Here is a 23,177-nt window from a genome sequence, read left to right on the forward strand (position 1 = left end):
CCTATTTCCATATTATTGATATTTGCACTAGGATGATCCTTTAGAGTCTACATCCCTAATCATATCCCCATCAACCCATGTGATCAAGCAGTTGTTTTTCTTCTGTGTTTCTGCTCTGACAGTTCTTTCTCTGGATGTGGATAGTGGTTTTTTTTTTCTCATAAGTTCTTCCCGATTGTCCCGGGTCATGGCATTGTTGCTAGTAGAGAAGTTCATTACATTTGATTGTGCCACAGTGTATCTGTTTCTGTGTTTAAGGTTCTCCTGGTTCTGCTCCTTTCACTCTGCATCAATTCCTGGAGGTTGTTTCAGTTCACATGGAATTCCTCCAGTTCATTATTCCTTTTAGCACGATAGTATTCCATCACCAACAGATACCATAATTTGTTTAGCCATTCCCCAATCAGAGGGCATCCCCTCATTTTCCAACTTTTTGCCACCACAAAGAGCATGGTTATAAATATTTTTGTACAAGTCTTTTTCCTTATTATCTCTTTGTGGTATAAACCTAGCAGTGGTATAGCTTCTTTAACTTTCGTTTTGTTGATTAATGTAGTTTAAAAAAATGAAACCTTATCTTCTGTCTTAGCAACTCTAAGACAGAAGGGCAAAGGCTAGGGTTTAAGTGACTTGTTCAGGACCACACAGCTAGGATTAATGTAGTTCTATAAGGGGTATATAAAGGTTTCCAATTATTATAGTTTTTCTGTCTCTCCCCTTAATTTGACTAAATTTACCTTTAAGTACTTAAAAAATCTTGTGCATTTCAGTGATCACATTTAAAAATTTGATATTATTTCATTGTCTATCTTGTTCTTGAGCGTAATTAATTATTTTCCCTGTTTCTCTTTTCACTACATCTATTATTCCTATTCCTTCATTCTATATTCTGGATTTCACCCCTATTATCTTAAATTTGTTTGAAACAATGAATTCTGCATTTTCCTTCCTGTTAATTATGCATAAGTTTTTGTATCTAATAAACAACATATTAGATTCTGCTTTCTAATTCATTCAGCCATTAGTCTATTTTATGTGGGAGCTCATCTTATTCACATTAATGTTATGTTTGTAATTGTGCATTTCCCTGCATCATATCCTTTTTTACTATTTCCTCTCTTTGCCCCACATCTCTTTATTTTTTTTTAAACCTTGACTTCTGTCTTACTATCAGTTCTTAGATAGGAGAGTAGCAAGGGCTAGGCGATTGGAATTAAGTGACTTGACTAGAGTCATACAGGTAGGAAGTGTCTTAGTTCAGATTTGAACCTAGACTCCAAGTCTGTCACTCTATCCACTCTAACCCTACATGCTTCCTGCATCAGTCTTTATAAAGAAGAGAGTAGTAAAAGAGAAAGAATGTATTTAACAGTTTTCTTGCTATAATTAAATCAGACAGCTCTTTCTCTTCATTTTACTCTTTTCCCCTCATCTAGACCTCAATTGAGTTTCCTCTTGATTGTAACTTTCCAAACCATCCTCCAAAGGTGATTTTTGGAGGGGTGTGACTATTCTTTTCTGGGCAGCTAGGTGGCACAGTGGGTAGAGGACCTGGCCCAGAATCAGAAAGACTTTATTTTACTTAATTCCTTCTTGGATCCTTGGAAAACATTGGGATTCTAAATGGACATTTTTCTCTTCTTCCCCTACTAGACTGTAAGTACTTTGTTTTTGTTTAGCTTTTTCCAAATGCTCAACCTTTTTAGAGTTCTCTTGATTTTTGTTTTTGCAATTTAAGGTTTCTATTCAGGTCTTATCTATCAGAAATATTTGAAAGTCATCTATCATTAAGGGACTAGTGGTAGTACTATACTCAGTTTTTCAGGGTAAGTTGATATTGCCTTTATCTTTATAGAAGTTGTGGTCAAGTTTTATGTGATCCTTAATGTGCTATCTTTATACTTCAGTTCTTATTGGCTACTTATGGTAATTATTTTTTAACCTGGAATCTCTTATTTTGGCCATATTTTTGGGTGTTAATTTTGGGGTTCCTTTAAAAAATGACTGGTAGATCCTATTTCAATTTTGCCCTGTGATTCTAGTAAATCCGGACTGTTTTAATTTATTAATTCTTGAAATATGGTATGTAGACTTTTGTTAGGAAATTCAACAATTCTTTTCTTCTTCAAAATTTATTTATTTGTTTGCTATATTAAAACACCCAGTTAACTCCCTCCATTTAACAAAGAGATGTATGTATATGTAAAACTATGTCATAGCTACTTCTGTTTATCAGTTCTTTCTCTGGAGGTAGACATATTGTTAAATTTTCTTTCCTTGGCCCATTTTCAGATTAGTTGTTTTTGATTAATTCACACATCACATTGTCTTCTACTTATTGAAATCTTTTGATTTTGTGCCAATGTCACATAAAGTCATTTCATTCTGTTTGGCCTCTTAATTTTCAGAAGGTTTGTCACTTGGGTATTTATTTTGCTTCTAATTCTTTCTTCCAAAGAGCTTATTTCCCTTATTCTTTAATTTTTTTAATTCTTATTTCATTTTTTTCAAAGTCCTTTTATCTTCCTTGTGGCAAAGGCATTTTTTTCTCTCTCTCTCAGGCTTTGCTTATAGTTGTTTTGGATTTACTCTATTCCTCTGAGATTACACCTATGATATTTCTTCACAGTATTCTTCTGTTTACTCATTTCCAGCCTCAGTTGCTAATTTGAGATTTTGTGCCAGACCTAGGCTTTACTCTTTTCTGTACTCTTGAATGGAGTAGATATACAGTTTCATCTTGATCTTATTTCCTTGGTTCTTGCCACTGGCTTCTTCCTCCCCTGACATATCTGTGCTTCATTTTCCCCATTCCAGATGCTACTGCATGCTTTCTTGCCATCTCTCATTCGCTAACTTGGGTGCAACTATTAGCTTTTAGACTCTTCACTTGATCTTGTGTTGGTTTTCAAACTATAGTGAGTTTTCTCTGGGTTCATTCTCCCAGAGCAAAGATTGTTATATTTTTCCTTAGGGCTCCTAATGTGTTGGGGGGAAATTCTCTAAAACATTCAAATTGTTCTCCCGTTGGTTATCTTCCTCCTACTGTTTGGTCCCAGGTTCATTTAACTATCTAAATTAACCAATTAGTTTTTACAATGGGATATTTATTTCAAAGATGTAACATGAACAAAAGTACAAATATTTTCCTCCAACATTTTGAGAGCACACTCTTCACTGTCCCATGCCAGGCCCAGTGAAGAGTGGACTCAGATCAAGTTTAGTACTTAGCTAATATTAATCTCAGGAAGTTCATGTCCAAATGAGGCACAACTGTTCTTTGGGTCCTTGTCTCAGCTACTGTTGGCCTGAAGCTACTTCTGAAGGTGATATCTTACACATTGAGTCAATACTGAGCTACTTGTAAAAACCTGCAAGCTAGGATACCAGGATGCTATTCTATCTTCAAGAAAAATGGAAAAGAATCAACATGATAGCAGGCAAAGAACCCAGATCTCTTTTTGTTTCATTTATTTTTGTTTCTTAATTTTTATTTTCATTGGTATGACTGAAGACACTTCCAAATAAGCAACCCACACAAAGAATATTCCCCCCCACAAATGACTAAGCAAAACTATCAAATAATGTGATTCTGATAGTCCAATTCATGACATTTTTGTAGTCTGCTGTAAGAACCATCGTACAAAGTAATTGTGAGTCCCGAGATGGGGTGGGAGAGATGATTGTTAATTGATGTAATTGTTAACAGAATGGAAAGGATTGTGCTTTATCTTTGACGCTATGGTACCAATAATATCTGTTTTATTTTGTTGTTGAGTCATTTTTCAGCTGTGTCCAACTCTTTGTCTCCCCATTTGGAATTTGTTTTTGGCATATACTTTAGTAGTTTGCCATTTCCTCCTTCAGCTCAGTTTTCAGATGAGGAGACTGAGGCAAATAGGGTTACAGGACTAACTCAGGGTCACACAGATAGAAAGTATCTGAGGTAAGATTTGAACTCAGGAAGTTGAGGCTTCTTGACTCCAGGCCTATCTGCTAAATCACTTGATTACTGTTACATTTGACCTCAATTATTATCATTATTATCATCATTATCAATCACTGCCAGGAGGCCACTTAACCTGGAGGTTGGGGCTAAAGTGGAAGTGGAGAAGGTAAGGCTTATCCACTTAAAATATTGATGCTCATTGGATGCCATTAGCAGAGTTAAAACTCTATTGCTCAGCCAAAGAGAATGAGGGGAAGAGATTGACCCTTCATGAAGACACCTATAGTTCTGGCTCAATAGCCAATTGATAAAAGATTTTTTTCTAACCAGATAATTGGCAGAATAGAAGCAACTACATATTATTTACATATGATCCACAGTCTCTCTCCAAGGCACCTACATTTCACGTTATCATTACTCCTGGAAGCAGACTCCCTTTCTGTGTGTAAAGGAAGGCAACATCATTTTTCTAGACTTCCAGATTTGTAACCTGGAAGTTCTTAACTTTGTAGTTTCCCTCAGCCCATATATCTAATCAGTTGCCAAAACTTGCTATTTCCACCTCTGCAACATCTCTTACATCAAATTCTTTTCTTCACCCATGCAACCACCATTAGAATTTAAATTCTCACCATTTCTAGCCTACTATTGCAACAGCCTTTTAATTAGGCTTTCTTTTTTAAAATTTAATTTTATTGATTAATTAAGAAAAATTTTCCATGGTTCCATGATTCGTGTTCTTTTCCTCCCCTCCTTTCACCCCCCCTGCCATAACCAATATGCAATTCCACTGGGTTTTACATGTGTTGTTGATCAAGTTCTATTTCCATATTATTGGTGGTGATCATTTAGTCTACATCCCCAATCATATCCCTATTGACCCATGTGATCAAGCAGTTGTTTTTCTTCTGGGTTTCTGCTCCCACAGTTCCTTCTCTGGATTTCTCTGCAATCCATTTCATCCTAAATACAGACGCCAAAATGATTTTCCTTAACTGAAGAAAACCTTTCCTTAAGTGAAGATATTCCATGACTTCAAGTGGTTCTATATTGCCTCTAGGATAAAATATAAACTTCTCAGGCTATCTTTTAGATCTCTCCTAATTTGCCCCTCAATTTATCTTTATAATCTCATATATGCATTCCATGATCCAGACAAATTGGTCTTCTCTGTTTTTCACACACAGCACTGTCCCATCTTTAAGCCTTTGTATTAACCAGCCCTCATGACTAGGATGCACTATCTTATATAATCCCACTCTTCCTTTAAGATAGAGCTCATGCTTTACTTCCTACATGAACATCCCTGATGCCATGGAATGTTAGTGCCTAGCCTCCTTAACTCTTGTATTTATGTTGAACGTCTCTCAGCTTCTCTCCCATCTTGCCATTTTCATTAGACAATTGGATCTGCAGAAGGCAACTACTGCTTATGCAGATTCTAGAGGGTACATTGTGGGTGGCTACTCATAATTCTAGGGTTTATAAGTCCCTCACAGTGTACTTCTCCTTAAACAGTTAGCTAGCATATGCAATTAGCTCTTAGTGAAGGCATTCATTAGGATGGAAAAGTAAGAAAACAAGAGTCACAAAAGGTTTCCTTATAAATTTGAAGTGCACCCTTCCACAAATACCCATGGGAAGAATGGAAACAGAATCTAGTGGAAGTGAGGTACACATTCAGGGAAGAAATAAAGCTGAGGCAACTCACTGCTCTAGTAATTATTGCAGGGCCTTGAGGTCCCTTCTCTCTTTGAGGGTTGCTCTCTATAGAATGGCTCTTGTTTGCCAGGGCTAGCTTTTTCTTCATTATGTAGCCAGGTCATTCTATCTCTTTGCATTTTTGTCTGTCTGAACAGACTTATTATTTCTTATGAGCAGCTCTGCATTAAAGTGACCATTTTTTTTGATGGGCAGGGCAGCTTTCCACTCTACTTCTGGATTGAATTGATGTGCTAGCTAATGAAATATTGGGCTGCTGGAATAGAAGGTCTCCCTTTGGAAAACTTTCTGCTAGACACCATGACCATTGAAAAGGAAAGTATATAGAGAACCTCTTTCTATGCCCCACTTTAGGGGATGCCTTTACAAAGTACTCCTTACACCTCAAACTCCTGGCAGCTTGACTATTTAAATCCTTCTGGAATGTGTCTACTTTTTTGCTTAATCAAATTGTTCCCTTCTGACTCAATCAGAGTGTGCTCAGTTTGTAAAGGGATCTCTGTGTGTGACCCCAATTTTATAGTTAGTCTGGCACCTTGTTACCACATGAAAACCTCATCATCTGTGACTAATTTCTGTGACTGCATCAACTGAATGTGTGTGTGCATGTGCATGCGCATACACACATAGGGAATCATATCTCTTTTCAATTATCTATCTTTTCCTAATATTTATTCTATATATGGTATTTGTGAATATATTTATAGAAATATCATATATTATATTCTATATTCTTGTCTCTGCCATTAGATGTGAGCTCCTTGAGAGTAGAGATTGTTTCATTCTTCTGTTTGTATGCCTCATGCCTATCATAGTGTCTGGAACATAAAATTGTTTGTTGATTGAATGATTGATAGGTGGGGTAGTATTGTATAGGGATAAGAACACTATTCTGAGATGCAGGAGACTAATTCACAAGTTTCTACTAAACCATTATCATGGTCAAATGACTGAACCTTTGGTGGCTTTAAGTTCTTAACCTTGATCATGACCTGTGCAATCCCTGAAGTATCTTCCAACTCTATTAAGTGTGCAAATCTATGATGTCAAGAGTTCATAAAAGACAAATACTTACAAGGGCAATTAATACCTTGGGAACAGGCAGCTTCATTTTATCTTCCTCTAGAGCCTGGCAAAATGACTAACACATAGTATATTCTTAATAAATTATTTTAATTAATTGATTAAAAGGGAGCAACATAAAGTAATTGGAGTAATTGATGCCTGGGAGGGCAAGAAGAAGGAAAGGGGTGGAGCAGAAAGATAGAGAGAAGAGAGAGGGGGAGGAGGGAGGGAGGGAGAAGGGGGGATAGGAGAGAGAAGAAATAGAAGAGAGAGAAATATAGATATAGAGAGTATACATACACATATAAGTATATATACATACATATAGACAGAGGGGAGAGAGAGAAGAGAGAGAGAGAGAGAGAGAGAGAGAGAGAGAGAGAGAGAGAGAGAGAGAGAGAGAGAGAGAGAGAGAGAGAAGCATGTAAAGAGGCAAGTGTTTCAGATCAGATGGATTCACAAATGAATTCTACCAAACAGTTAAGGGATAATAATTCTAATACTATATACAGTACTTGTGAAAATAGCTAAAGAAGGAATTCTAGAAAATGCTACAATATTTTATGACACACACACACACACACACATATATATATACACACATATATAAAATATTGATACTGGAAACAGGAAGAGAGAAAACAGAGAAAGATAACTGTAGATCAGTCTTCCTAATGAATATTGATGAAAATTTTTAAATAAGATACTTCACATATTTCCTCAGACTTGTGGACTTAGAAGTCACTTAGGTAACCACATTTTCTTATACATATAACACTGAACACAGTTCTGAGTCCTCTACCAATAATATCTGACTCAAGACCGGACAGGTATAAATCATTTCAAATGCTTTCTGACTAGAAATAGTGTTCAAAACAAATGACATAATTTGTCAGACAATTAAGAAAACAGGTTAGAAAAGAATAGAATAGTGCTATAAGCTAATAAATGTGTATCTCTATCCTTTCAAGCCTCTGGAACATTGGACATTGAAATAATTAAAAATTCTTCCAAAATCTGACACTGCTAGAGGAGTTCATTCATAATTGGAAGTGAAATATTGGGTGACAATGCTATATGAAAATGATGACATATGTGAAGATCTGGGTTCAAGAACTGTGTCTGAAGTTTACCGGCTATGTGACTGTTACTCTACCTTTTCAAGGCATAGTTTCCTCATCTATAAAACAGGAAAAATAATATTTCCTCTGTCAACTTTGGTTAAATTTAACAAATATATGAAACACCTGCTATACTTCAGACATTGTGCTAAGCCCTGCAGAGACAAGAACAACAAAAAGAAATAGTCCTTGCCCTTGTGAAGCTTACATTCTAATTTACGGAGTTCTTGTGAGAAAGCATTTTGTAAACTGCAACTTGCTATTAAAAGTGAACAAAGCAAGAGAAATAATATTTTTAGTGAAAGTACAATGAATTGATTAAATACTGTGCACATTATAGATAGAATGTTAATATCATGAAGGTCCAATAATTGAGAGTGATAATAGGGATTGATTTATAATAATTTATTGCTAATATAAATTTAGGATGACTTTGATGGATAGATAGTATCATGGAAATAATGGACATGAACTTCGACAGTCTTAGAGAGATAGTGGAGGACAGAAAAATCTGGTGTGTTTTGGTCCATAAAGTCATGGGGAGTTGGACATGACTGATGAGCTCAACAATAATATTACCAACAAAATAAAAGACCAGAAAGTTTTCTGGAAATCAGAGGGTCTATCACAGAAGTATCAAAAAAGTACCAATAGGACTTACGATCAATTAATTCTTGTTTACATGAATTTTTTTTTGATATAGAAAAGTTTGCAAATAGACTTTAAAAAACCAATGAATTCTTTTGATTTAGTACTCATTCCAATCTCCAAACTTCTCAAATCCATATTAAAATGCTATATTAAAGTCATTTAAGCTTGAGGGAGTGCGATCACATTAAAATAGGTGGGGCTGACTCAAGATGGCTCTGTGCCCCTTTTGGTGTTGATCCTGGTGTGGCTACACCCCCTTGCACCTGCCTAGTTATGTCACTGGTTAAAAATATAGCTAGTCTATTCAAAGTTGAAAATGATCCATGGTGCACATTCTGAGAAAATTAAAAATCTTAGCCCAGAGCAAAAGTCTAGGAGCTACAACAAAACCACTAAAAATAGAGGACCATGATATATTTAGGAAATAGCACAAAGACCACAGAATTGGGCAAAAAACTTTATTATTGTTCCATTTTAGAGTAAAATTGATGATGTCAAAAACATTCAAGAACCAGCTTAAGAATAAAGCATTTATATGCAAAACCATAATCAACTTGAACAATGCCAAACCACCATGTGTGAGAGGGAAAGAACCAGTTATAATAGCTTTAGGAGCTCTTTGGAAGACATTACAAAACTCATTTAGTTCTGTCTTCTTGTAGAAGGGTAATGTTTTGTATTATTAAGAAGCTACTAATGGAGCTGGAAAAGAAACTCTGCCTGGCCATACTATTATCTGGCAATAAAGGAAAAATCCAGTGCTTTGACTACAAACCATGATGTTGAGAACTTCAGGTTTAATTCCCAAGTCTACAGGCACTTGAATTTGAATCTATGGACATAACCAGTACTAACATAATAATATAACCTTATTCAGAAAAGTTATAGAAAAGGGGAAATGTATCTCTTTTTTGGTAAGTCAGTTTTTAGAAGTGGACATTAAGATAATTATAGGTAGTTATGGAGGCATAGGTCCTAGTACTTTACTCTTATGAAAGAATAACTGTAATACAATTCAAGAAATGGTTTCTTTCCCCCCACCCCCCATCTCTGTGTCTCTAGGGAAGAGAATATCATCTTCTAAAGAAATGGCTAGCTTTGGAAAGGAGGAGATTTTAGAGAGGGCTTGGGTGGGAAGAGGGTGAAAGGTAAGGATAATGGCCTTTATTACTCATCTTGAACTGACTTTTTTTTCTAGTAAGACACAAAAATAGTTCATATTTTCAAGTAAAATTTTAATTTGGAAGATTCTTCTTTTTCTTTATTCCCTTTGAGTGGTCTTAAAAAAAACCTCTTAACTTCTGTCTTGGAATCAATACATAGTATTATACTATACATAGTATTATACTATACATATACAATACATAGTATTGATTCCAAGGCAGAAGAGTGGTAAGGGCTAGGCAATGGGAATTAAGTGACTTGCTCCTTGTCACAGAGCTGGGAAGTGTCTGAGGTCAAATTTGAACCCAGGACTTCCTGTCTGTGGGACTGACTCTCAATCCACTGAGCTACCCACCTGCCCCCAAGTGGTCCCTTTTTGGATAGGCTTCATGTTAGAGTGATCAACCTGAACAAAAATGAGGGCCAGAATTTAACAATGTCATGTATGAAGAGCTTCAGACAATTTTTTCCTTATTATTATTATTATTGATGTCCAGTGAAAACATCCTCATATGTCTTCACAATGTAATATTTAAGGGTTTTCCAAGGGTATAATATTTATTCCATGTAATAATAGAATCATTATGATTCTTAATGACTTTCTTCTCCCTTCAACTTCAAGTCTTCATGCTTTCTAGGACATCCACACAAGACTGAATAGGTGCTTAATACTTTAAGATTAAAGCTAACCAGGGGTTGGTTTAGTAGTTTAGTGATATGTTTGGTGGTTCCTATATCCCTAAGAAATATATCCTAAGCCTAGGAGATAGCAGAGAGATACCTTATAGTACAGGATGGTAGTCAAATCCTGAAAATCTGAACATGGGACCAGCAGGAGCTCTATTTATAGTTTTTCATTGCCATGGCCAAGTGAAATGTCAACCAGTAGGATGATCACCGAGGAGATATAGAGGCGTCCTTAGCAGAACATAACACCAACACATTTTGCAGACAAAAAGCAGTTTACAACGGAAACCCTCACCTTGTCTACTCTTCTTACCCTGGGTCAATTATAAAATACTCTGTAAATCGATAGAATACCATTAACTGAACTGTTTGTAGAGGTTTATGGGTCTAGTCAGGGATTTGGAGGAGTTAAATTTCAGCTGGAAACATCTATATAATGCCAAAATATTTATTGAAAACTTGGGTTGTCTGGTACAATTGGAGGCAAAACAAGAGTGTATCTGCTCTGAGAATGAGGGAAAGGGTATTTGATCCAAGAGCATCTCATAAAGCTTTTGACACTAAATTATACTCTTGGAAAACCCACCCTGTTTAAATTTCCCAAACTTGATATCTTTTTTTCTTTTGAACTGACATTCTATTTAATCAGTAAGCCTATGATTTATAGTAGATCTGTTTTTGCTCTTGTTTGGGATAGCTTCAGAAAGCACTAGCTGCTTCCAGGTTCTGAGGGCATGGAGGAGGACCAGGAGTACTCTCAAGGGCCTGAGAGCTCCGGATCTCACGAGGCAATTTTACAATTGCAGCCCCATGTTGCTCTCTGTTGGCAGTAAAGGAACCTTAAACTCCCAACTGCCATTCATTCGGTTTTGTGCAGCAGCAGAGCTGCTGTGACTTACATACAGGAAGCTGCCAAGTGCCCTGCCTACTGGCTGCTTCATGAACCCCTGCAATTTCGCACACGCATACAGAGCCACATGCACATACACGCACATTCTTTCCTTCATTCTCACTCTCTCAGCCTTTGAGTTCTGCATATCCATGGAACATTTCAGGAAAGACGCTCTCTGTCCTGTAGGGTAAGATTGTTTTTGGTTTCTTTCTCTTATTTGTAGTCCCAGCCTGGTTTGAATGCATGCACCTTACTGTTTTGGTCAGTATCTGCAGCTTAGGAAGGAGATTTGCTGCTTGTGGTTTGGCATGTGTGTTTTGTACTCTCAAGACTTGCAGGATTTCTTTGTGTTAGCACTTAAATGTCACAGGTCCAGATTCTGAAGAAACTTAAAGATTTTTGCTTATACTCTGAAGGGTATTTTAAAACAATGGAATCAGGGTTCACTGAAGATAAATAAATAATTTGTAGAAAAGTTGTTTTGCAAAGTAGTTGGAGTTAGGCATATGGAGAAAGATCTGTGATTAACTTTACAGGTTTTTTTTAACCCTTCCATTACCAACAGCCTATATTTACTAAGTTCATTTTTGTGTTAATGAAAAATTGAGATGTCATTTCATTCACAATAATTTATTGAAGCTTGACTTTGAGATCATGAATTATAGCCTATACAAATGTGTGCTGGCTGATAAAAAGCACATCTATTGTTGATGTTAAAAGAAAAACATTTGTATATAATATCTACATGTACTTAGATACCTTTATTAAGAGTTGGGGAAGATTAGAAAGAAGTATAAATGGAATGTTCTAGCCTGGTGAAAAATTAAAAAAATTAGAGGCACAAAATATCAGAAAAATGTGAATAATAAATGTTACAACATAGTCACCATACCTTTTGTTTTTTCCAACTATGCTTTTCTTTGCTAAGTTTGTAACCCAGCATGCAAGCTTCTTCTCTTTTTTTCTGTTTGGCTCAGATTAAAAAAAAATAGGGACATTTGATTCTAAAAAGTACTGATAACCAGTTGATTGCCCCAGCCAGAGTTCACTAAGGAGAATCATTTAGAGAAATGGAGAAAAATACTATTATATCTTTAATTTTTTTTTGTTTAGTCATCTATTCAGCTCGATACATTTATTAGCTAGTCTGGCTGATTTAAATTTGTATAGAAATGCCATATTTTACATGCATTTTTGAAGTTTTGGTAGCAGAGCCTGAAGAGGTACAAACACCCAAGTGCATGTATTGGAACATTTTTGTGAAATGCCATTCATAGGAGAATCATTTAAGTAATGGTAGCGAGCACTATACTTCATAATACCAGATAGTATTAGAGCTGCAAGGACTCGTGATTGACTAGCAACTTCATTTTGCGATGAGGAAACTGAGTTCAAGTCTCAGGCTATAGCATCACTTCCTAATATAAGTGACAATTAAATATATACATAGAAATATATACAGTATATGAGTTCCTGTCTTTTTCCTTCCCTACAGAGACGCCTCCTATCCTCTCCTGCAGTGGCTAAATATAGTCTTGCCGTCTGTGGCTGGCTGCATAGGCAACCACACACTCAGTTCTATCTGCCATATCTTGGTTACAGAATAGACCTACCCAGGGTCATTTTCTGTACACACTACATATTTCTAGAAAACATGAAAAGCGAATCAAACAGAGGGAAGAGATAAACAGAGATAGATTGGAGCCTAAGTAGGGGGCAGAAGGCAATAAATGAGAAAAGGCTGACCACTATATTTGTCTTCCCACTTTGATATGAAGTTCTGTTTTTCCTTAGCTACCTTTGGGGGAGTAATCTGCTGTGTGCTCTCCCCTCCCCTTGTAAAATTCAGACTCAATTAAACAACTAATACTAGTAAAGTAAAGTTCAGGGAAGCAATTCTTTGGGTTCTCTCCAAAGAGTTGTGCCTGGAGTGATGTTTAAGCCAATGTCAGTGCAAGGCAACAGTATCTGGCCAGTTTCCAGTACCTTTGTAATGCATATTAGCTCAGATGAGGAGTAAGTACTTAAAGTTAGAGACAGACCGAGTTTTTCTGAGCGCTTGCCGCCATACAGTTTTGCTCCTGCTCCAGTGAAATACCTGGGGAGGGCTCAAGTAGACATGCCCTGCGCTGGGACTGACGGCGTCTTGTCCTCTTTCTACAGGTGGCCCACCGGCTGCTGAGTCCATTGCTGCCCCGGGAACCAGTTATGCGCCTTGCTCGCTGCTACTGACCATGACCATGACCCTTCACACCAAATCGTCTGGAGTGGCTCTGCTCCACCAGATCCAAGGCAATGAGCTGGAGCCTCTGAATCGCCAGCAGCTGAAGATTCCCCTGGATCGACCCTTGGGCGAGATGTACGTGGACAGCAACAAAACAGGGGTCTATAACTACCCAGAGGGGGCTGCTTACGACTTCAATACAGCCGCAGCGCCAGTTTATGGCTCGTCCAACCTCACTTATAACCCTAGCTCGGAGACATTCAGTTCCAACGGCCTGGGGGGGTTCCACTCTCTGAACAACGTGTCTCCGAGCCCGCTGGTCCTGTTGCACCCACCGCCCCAGCTCTCGCCCTTCTTGCACCATCACAGCCAGCAGGTGCCCTATTACTTGGAAAATGAGCAGAGTGGCTATGCCATGAGAGAGGCCGCCCCCCAGGCTTTCTACAGGTACCTATAGCCGAGACATCGGGGGCGGGGGCGGGGGGGGGGTACTCGCCTTCCCCCGGGGCCAATGTGTCTCTCGAAGCCTGTGTGAGAGACAGCGGGTGCTTGTGCGTGTGTATGCGCGCGCGCGCGCCTCTGTACTTGAGGGGAGGTGCTTCCTCTAGACCGGGATCTAGAATGGAAGGGGGTACCAGGAAGGGAACTGGAGGGGTCCCTAAGCGGCCTGGGGGTAAGCGAGGCTTCCTTCCTGAGGTTCACGGAGAGCTAGGAGACTGTTCTTAGTCAGAGGTGCCGATCTGGGCGAATTGGGCCCTAGCTAAGACACTCCCCCGCCCCTTTCGTCCCTCCCTCTACCTACCTGGGCAGGTGAGGAGGAACTTGTCCAGGCTTTTGGCTGGAAGAGGAATGGATAAAATGAAGGAAGGTCTGAAGGAAGGAAGGAAGGCTGCCGACACCGCCCGGGGGAAGTCAGGCAGCATATTGCACTCCTGCTGAGGAGAAAGACAGACCGATAAAGAGATCGACAGAGATAAACAGAGAGCCCGACCGAGACCTATGGAGACAAAAATAAAGAGGTAGAGAGTCAGAGAAATGGACCGGAAGAAAGACAGCGACAGAGAGAAAGAGACAAAGAGCAAAGACAGAGATATAGACACAGATCAGGACACAAACAGTGACAAAGACAGAGACAAATAGAAACACTGAGAACAGAAATCCATAGAGATAGATAACAGAGAGACACACATATATAAAGAGGCAGAAAGAGACAGAAGTGTGGGGTAGGGAGAGCAAGAAAAGAGCGGCTTATTTTGTATTCCCATCTTCTGAAGTCAAGTTCTTTCTCTTGGCTGCATTTTGAAAATCCTATTCCCAGGCTCCCCCTCCCCATTCTTTCCCACCCCCTCGGCCTGGTCCCAATCCCCTCCCCGTGAGAAACAGGTCGAGAACCTCGTGTGCTTTCTAACCAAACAAACCCTTAAAACACTGTACATACAAAGGACCAGTTATCTAGGGAGCGGGGGTGGTGGCGACGGCAAGTGAAGTGGGGCGGAGAATAAAACCCAAATAAACACCAGGAACTGTGAGTTACTACTAAATGTCCAGCGCAGGTATTTGGGGTTGGAGGTGTTTGAGGTTAGTGACAGTGTGGAGCGTGAGAAGGCTCAAACCTGAAGGATTCTTCTTTTTCCTCCTCCTCAGTTTTCCCGCTTCCGGACTACACTTTGCCCTTAGCCCACCCTACTACGAACCTCAATATTTTCTTGACAGTGTTGCCCCGATGGAAGAAACAAAACAAAACAAAAAATAAAAACAAAAAGGAAAAATGGGAAGGGATTATACAGGTCTTAAATTGCTAGCTACGAAGGTATCTGAGCCAATGTTGGAGCAGATGATGCCATGTGACATCTGACGGCAGGGAATTTATAGGTAGTGTGTAACCAAGAAAACATGCCCCACCAAGCTGTTCCTGATTTTATACTCTTTACTGTCAGATAAGTGAGATTTCTGTGAAGGGCGCACCTCCAGCTTGCCTGCCAGAAAGAAAAAAACTCGAGAGAATGGCCCACGTGCAGCTCGGTGTTATATAGTCTAGCCATTTGCTATTCAGGATAAATGAGGAAGATTTGTTATTAAAATTATGATTATTATTTTGGGGTAAGCTTTTTTTTTTCGTCCCTTTTCTTTGGAAGATTTTACTTCCTATTACTTTTCTAAATTCTTCTACGTTACCCATACCCATTTCCCTTTTCCTTCCTTCCGTTCTAGCTCTGGAATTGCCTACATGCATTTCAGGTGAATAAATTTGTTTGATAGCAGTCTGGGTCAGAATAACCCCTACACATTGCACTTTCAAGAAAGACTGATCTAAAGTCCTCACTTTACTGTCAACCTCCTCTGCCCTTACCCGCCTTACCGCCTTTTTTCTCCTCCTCCCCCCCAGTCAGGATTGAGATGGAGTGGTTCTTAGTGCATTTGGACAATTAGGTGCTGAATTTGGATTCTTCTTGTGTTGGGCTTCAGGACTAACTGCCTGTACAAGTGCCTGGCCAAATTACCATCCTAAATTGCAGCTTTTCGGTTCAGTATTTTATTCCCAGGGATATTTATAGCTGAGGAAAGAGGGTTAAAGGGCAGGTATGTCTCAATGGAATAGCCAAGTTCTGGTATTTGGGATGGCAGGCCTTTCAGATGGTTGGATCCTGAAGCTAAAGCCAAATTCAAAGGGATTTAATACCCTAGGGCCAATGATACAATCTGTGGCATTATCTTCTTTTCCCTTTTAATAATTTGCAAGTTAGAGATTACTCTAATATTTTAAGTCAAGGTTAAAATGAAAGGACTAAGTCCTTTATCTGTTATTTCTCCCCCTTTCCAATAAGAGAGCAAAATACAGAAGTTAAGTGCACTTCTCCAGACATTTCACTTTCTTTGCTAGGTAAGAATTAGTGTGAGTTCCTTAACTTCATAGTGGACTTTGGGAAGTTTTTTCATTTAATTTTCAGGTCTTTTATTGCCAATTAAATGTCACTGAATTTCAATGGGCCCTAATGAGACTGCATCTTGGAGAATTATTTTACTGCCTTGATAATCATTGGAAACCAAACCTGTTCAAATCAAGAAGAGTTCATCTTTTACTCAAAACATCTACAATTTTCATTATATTAGTGGCAAGTACAAACACTGTATCTTAACTCTGCAGTATTCTTGAACTCCCAAGATCTTTGTCTGAAGTCAGAGGTTCTAAACTTGGTATCTATACAATTAAAAAAAAAACTAATTACTGCATTTCACTGTAGTTCATTCTCTTTCTAATTCTTATGTATTTCATTTTATATATTAAAAAAAGATTCTGAGGAGTCCAAAGCCTTCATTAGACTGCCAAAGGGGTCCATGGTACAATAAAAATTAAGAACCCTCATCTTAGAAACTCAATCTAAGAAGCACAATTGAGTTAATTTTAAAGAAATTTTTAAAAACCACACATGTTGGACAATGTGTGGAACCTCAGAATTTATTAATAAAAGAATGAAGACTGTATATATATGCATTGATATGAATGGACAGGCGTTATTTAGATAATATTTTCTTTTAAAATATTTTCCTCCTTACCATTTCCCCATTTTTATTTTTCATCAGTTAAAATAATGGAATTATGGTAAAACTTTAATGTTTTTGAAAGCACTGATGACAATTCCATTGCCTTAGAGGGATTTACTATAGAAGTCAATTGAAAATTAAAAATTCAGTCAATTGACTTGTGGTTTTACCTATGCAAATTCTACAGCTTTTCCTATCACAAAGATCCCAAAAGGATTAGACTAGATGGCTCAGAAAAAGCTTGGTCTAAAAATTGCTTTTCTCAAATGCCAAGAACAAAGGATTTGATGTTTAAGTACTATGGTGTTGGTTCAGATTTTTGTTTTATACAGTTATAAAGTAGATATAAGAACAATATTCATAATATACTCTGATTTATAATTTACTCTATACTCAGGATTTATAATCTACTCTAGCCTGTGGTAGCTAAAATAGCATCATGAAATTCATGGTAATAATGACAACAAGGAAAATACATTTTATAGCACTTTCCAGGTTACACATTGCTTACCTCACAACTCTGTGGCAAGTAGTGAAAGTATTATTATTCCCATTTTACAGATGGAAAATCTGAAAATCAGAATATGTCTTCTCTAGGGTTTCATTGCTATAAAGAGAAGAAATTGGTATCTAAATGAATTGTTCTGATCCAAGTCAGATGATAAGAGCTGGACCCATGTTTGAAAAATATTAGAAATTGAATTAGTTAGGAAAACTACGAGTCTGTATATTAAGGCTATCATTTTACAAAAAGAATCCATTAACTTTAAATGATAGAGTATAGCTATCAATCAAATATTTTCTAAAATGAAAACAAGGGAACTTTCCCTCTCTTAAATTAAAAAAAAAAACCCAACATATCAAATAATTCTGAAGCTGAAATTAACTGAACCATTAACATAGCTAACTAGTCTTACATACTTAACTCTATGTGATCTGTGGTGGTTTTTATAATTCTGTTTTTTAAGGACTAAAATCTTTCCCCCTTTCTATAGCAAACTCTAAAATCTGTAAACCATTTAAGATAGATTTCCTGACCTAGTATTTTGTACCCCAGTTTTATGAATCTTGAGAATAGATTATGTTTTAAAGCAAAAACAAAATAAAATAAAAAACAAAACTTGCAAGTCCCCTCGAAAAAAAAACAAAAATCCAATGCATATCTTTTTGAGCTCTTTGAAATTTTATGATGTATCTATGTGTGGTGTAAGGAAGGAAACATTTTGAGAAATGCCTGCAAAATAACCTTCGCTTTCTTATAAAGAAGAAAGTAACATTTCTTCTTCTGTCTTACCTGATTATAAATTCTAAAATTTATTGACATGTTTATAAAGATTAAACCCTGAAAGTTGTAAACCGGTGGCAATTGCTTTAGATAACTGATTGGTATAGTTTAGCTATGAATAGCTTGAACTATTTTTCAGTGTTGGACAGAGGCTAACATCTAGTAGAGGATTTAAATAACTTACTTGAATATTTTACATCAATCCTATGAAGACAATTATTTTACCTACCCCCCCATTCACTTAAAAAAATCTTCTTAGTCATTTTGTTCATTTAATTTCTAACAATTAATTTATCTGATGCATTGGGTTGGTTTTTAAAAAGTAAAACAAAACACATAGAACATGGATATATTTTAGGGGGGAAATTGTATCATATGGTATTATCTTTTTATTCTTGTTTTCATCTTTACTTATTGCATGTGGCTTGCAGGTATATAAAGTAACAAGACCCCTTATGCTTAATGATCACTTTCTCTTGCTTTCTTTCTCTTACTAATTTTTAATCCCAAATTTTACTTGTCTTTTATTTTCTTTCATGAATATAGGCAGGATATGAAAATCATGATTCTTAACAATTAAGATTTAGCACTTTAGGCTTATATAAACAAATAAAATAAAGACCTAAGCAAGAAATTGAGTTAAAAAGACATAGAGCAGAAGCATACTTTTTACTATGTAACCTTCTGTGGCTGGACCTCCAATCCCCTACTCATATGTGTTGTTTGAATGAATTTAGAAGTATGTGGGGGCATAGAAATCAGAAGCATGGTAATTAAGTGCTCAGATTACTCAGAGCAAAGCTTTTGGAGAAATTTAATAGAATAAAGAGAATGTGAAATAATTTTCTACAGAAGCAAAATTGAATTTATTTTAAAAACCCCATCAAGATGTACAATGTGTGGATACTGCTAGGTTTGTTCCCTTCCATGCAATTCTACTTGTGCAAGTGCACTTCTTTATGTGAAAAGTGTGATTGTGTGAATGGAAATTTAAAGAGAAAATTTATGAATTTTTGTTACACATTTTCTTTCCAAAGTCCACAGATTGCACAAAATAGCATGAAGTGACTTCTGGCTCTGTTTCCATTGTTATTATTGTGTTTTAAGAATTTTACTTCTAAAAGAAACTGTTTAAGAGTATACAGAGTCAAAAGCTTTCAGCTCTATCTTTAGAATCTATTGGATGGACCATCACATTACTATATTCAAACACAACAATCCTGTGCCTCAGTTTTCCCAACCATAAAAGGAAAAAGTGATAGTCTCTGACTAACTGCTTTAATTAATTAGAACCACCTTCCAAAATGAAAGTGTTTCAAAAGAGCCATTCTATGTAAATATAAAGCATATGGTAACTTTAAAACAAACGACCCAAACAGAAAGTGCACAGTACAGGGTAGGGTGTTGGCTTACAGGCTAGTCCATCATAGACATTAAGTAGTTTCGCTTTATGTTACAAAATCTCCTAAGGCATTCATACCAAGTATTCAGGATTTCTATTGATTTTCATTAAGTAAATGCTCTAATATTCACTCCTTCTCTCACAAAATGCCTAGAGAATTAGTTCTTAGTGATCTTGAAAGTAATGGTTCCAAGAGAAAGACTTTTGGAATGGTTTAGAATGAAGAAATCATAACTCTTATCTTCATACATGTCTTTGATATTCAGATTCTCTACTTCAGTGTGGGTTACAAAATATCTGAGGGGAGTTTTGTCCTACTTTAGAATGGATTGAAATTTTATTTTTGCTCCTTCAAGAGAGAAAATTGGATGAAAAGGCAGACATGGATATAGTCTTATATTCTTATAGAGTATTATTTTGACATGTTTCCCAACAGGTTTATACAGTGATAATCTTAAGGAATATAGTGAAATGGTAGAAACTATGAAATTCCACCAACATATAATAATGATGGTAGTGGTGGTGATTATGAGAATAATGATACAATGGGTATAAGTTCAGATACTTATAACCTGGAGATGATCATCTTAGAATGTACTTAGCATGCCCGTATTGTCATAATGTAAGCTAAAATTAATCTGAGAAGTTAAAAAATATTTTACATACTCATAGATGATGCACTGAATATAAAAAAAAAACGTACATTTGGCCAACATCAATTTCTTTTCTCATTCTCTGAACTCCTCCAGCACTTACTTGTCTTTTGAATGTTTATAGCACCATTGGGGGGGGGGCAATATACTCTTGTATTTGTATTTAAGTGTTTGCATATGTGTCTATAGTATCTCCACAATATGACTGTGAGCTTCATGGTTAGGAATGTATCTAATGTTTCTATTATATGCCCTTCCATAATATAATGCACACCCTAGGTGCTCAGTTTAGAGAATCAGTGTCAGATCTGGAAGGGACCTTAAAGAATAGCTACTGTATCTAGTCCTATCTTTTTGCACATTAGGAATCTGGAGCCCAGAGGAATTAAATGACATGCATCAGAATATAAATACATACAACATTTGGTAGATTTGGGACTGGAATCCAGCCCTAGTGCTCTTTCTCCCAATTTGCTCACTCACCTCAAAGAGACTCCAAATTATAGTCTGTGACTTGTGGAAGTTCTCTTCAATTTAGGGTAGAGTGAAGTCGTTAAGAAATGTTTCAGAGTGGTCATATTAAACACTTTCAGTTTGTGTTTCTTTTGAAGGATGGGAACATTTCTGTAATGTGTTTTCTTGGTCTAGCGAGGAAAGAAGAAACTATCATAACCCTGTCCCTAGCTTCTTGCCTGCATTACATCTGAAGATAAAGAAGACCTTAGCTAGTATCAGAAGCTACCTTCTCCTTCTATTCAACTCTAGACAGAGCAAAAAGCACAAGCAATGGTTTGTGAAGAGAACTATAAGAAAGCTGGCGGGTGTATTCTGGTGACTATTCTGGGAGATTTCTTACTGTCATTGCTGCTTTCTTCTCTCTTTTATGAGACAAAAAAAAAGTCATAAAGGGATTACTCTAAGTATCCTTCAGGATATTCGGTGCACCACGAGAGGAAAGTTTATTGTACTGTTCCAATAGTTTTTCCAGGGAATGTAGGAAATATTATGTGGCTCCCATCTACTCATGGGAACATGTTGTCATACAAAGACTAATAACTTGTTTTTGCTTTCATATTAGAAGAAAAAAATTCTGGGATTTCTTGGAAATTTCTTGGAAATCCAAAATTATAATTTTCATGGCACAAATAATCTCTGCATTAATACACTACCAAATTTTCCCTTTTTGATGGTATATATCATTAAAGTTATTTCTCATCAAAGATCAATAAATATTTTTTAGTTTGCTTGTATTGTGCCAGGGAATACAAGAAAGGCAAAAATTCCCCTCAACAGGTTTATTCACATTCCTTCTCTTCCTCTTTGCTTCATCTCTTAATGTTCTTATTCAGTCCTTTTGGCTCCCCCCTCCCCATCCCCAAGCAGTCTTATGTTTTTCTCAGTTGTTTTCTGATTGCTCTATCCCATACTTGGTTTTTGTTTTTTTTTTTTATATCATGCTTTTGTCTCAGTTCACCACTTTGTTTCCCCTATTGATTTAGCACACATTAGAGCAGGACTCCAGCTCCAGCTGAATACAAAGTTAAGAAGGAAAAAAAAAGTTTCTCAGTAGAAGAATTTGCTTTAGATCGAAAGTTCCAAGTTATCATTTTGCATGACTAATGGTGAAAGCTGTTCACCAATAAAATCAATAATACATGTTCTTATCAAGGTGCAAGTATTATATTCAGTTGGTATAAAAACTGTTTTTTGAAAAAAATTTGCAGTGGTAGCAACCACTTCATTTCTAACTCCTACAACATATAGCAAAATACATTGCCCAACAAAATTTTCTAGAAATAATTTGTTAGATAAATAAAGGAATATGTAAAATTTTTTTTTCTCCTGAGTTTGGTATATCAATCAGATCACTAGATTAGATAAGCACGTCTTCATAATTCTCCTTCAGAAATGTTAAAAGATAAATTAGGGAAAATATTTTGATTTTTAGCTAAGGGAATATTACATTAAGTTTCTGAAGCTCAGCGAGATGTAGTTGTTTTAAACATAGGCTCTATTTTGGTGCTCAGATATAATATGTTACCTGAAAAATTTCTTAGGCTAAGCATATTTGAACCCCTAAAATAGTACAGGTGTACATTTGTTTCTATTTGAATAATTAATATACACAAATTAGCATGTTACTAACTTTCATTTTGTATTTTTTGTAGAACTAATATACTTATGCCAGTTTCACTAGGAAATAATTTCAACACCTATTTTGAAAAATTAGGACTCTCCTGTTATTCAATTTTCCTTTTGTTATATATCTATAAAATAGAGCAGTTGTTCTAGATCCTACCAGCATGAATGGAGCAAATGGTGCCCTGGGGCTACATGAACTCTTTTAGGTGATGAGGAAGTAATTTCATTGGCTAGAAAAGGTAATTCACTTAGAGATCCAACATAATAAAATTTTTTGTTCTTTCAATAAGGATCATGAAATATATTTATTAAGTTACATAGACGGCAAATAAGGTTTGATTTATGATTATTTTCTGAGTGGGTGCTTTTGTAGAATAAATGTATGTGTTGAAACAATTTATTTACAGAGGCATTGTTATTAGTGGTTGACTCAGCAGTCGACACTTCAGGTCTTTGAAAGTTAATCTATATAGCTGTTACAGAAATTCTGTCAGTTTAGGGGAAGTCACTTATTCTTTCAGCCCCTTAATTCAGTTCTCAATCATTAAGAAAGCTCCTATGTTTTGTACAAGGTAAGAATATCCATAACAAAATTTACTGACTTATCTCACTGTTTTTTTTTTAATGTTCAAAATGTCTCTTTTAAGCATTCATAAAATGTGACTAGTAATGTTATT

At 36.6% G+C, this 23,177-nt stretch overlaps 1 protein-coding gene across 9 annotated transcripts in view; it reads left to right on the forward strand.

Moving 5' to 3' along the window:
* ESR1 (estrogen receptor 1) overlaps positions 1–23,177 on the forward strand; it is a 527,593-nt gene that overhangs the window by 184,537 nt on the left and 319,879 nt on the right. For 7 of the 9 annotated variants that reach the window (XM_007484758.2, XM_007484760.3, XM_007484757.2 and 4 more), the window contains one exon: positions 13,415–13,922. In XM_007484758.2, coding sequence (XP_007484820.1) covers positions 13,486–13,922 — 437 coding nt within the window. In that variant the 5' untranslated portion in view covers positions 13,415–13,485. Of the gene's footprint in view, positions 1–11,085; positions 11,439–13,414; positions 13,923–23,177 lie in introns of those variants that run through there. The other 2 variants (XM_001370990.4, XM_007484764.3) reach the window with 2 other exon arrangements.

The sequence above is a fragment of the Monodelphis domestica genome, chromosome 2, assembly GCF_027887165.1.
Source record: "Monodelphis domestica isolate mMonDom1 chromosome 2, mMonDom1.pri, whole genome shotgun sequence".
NCBI classification, from domain to species: domain Eukaryota; kingdom Metazoa; phylum Chordata; class Mammalia; order Didelphimorphia; family Didelphidae; genus Monodelphis; species Monodelphis domestica.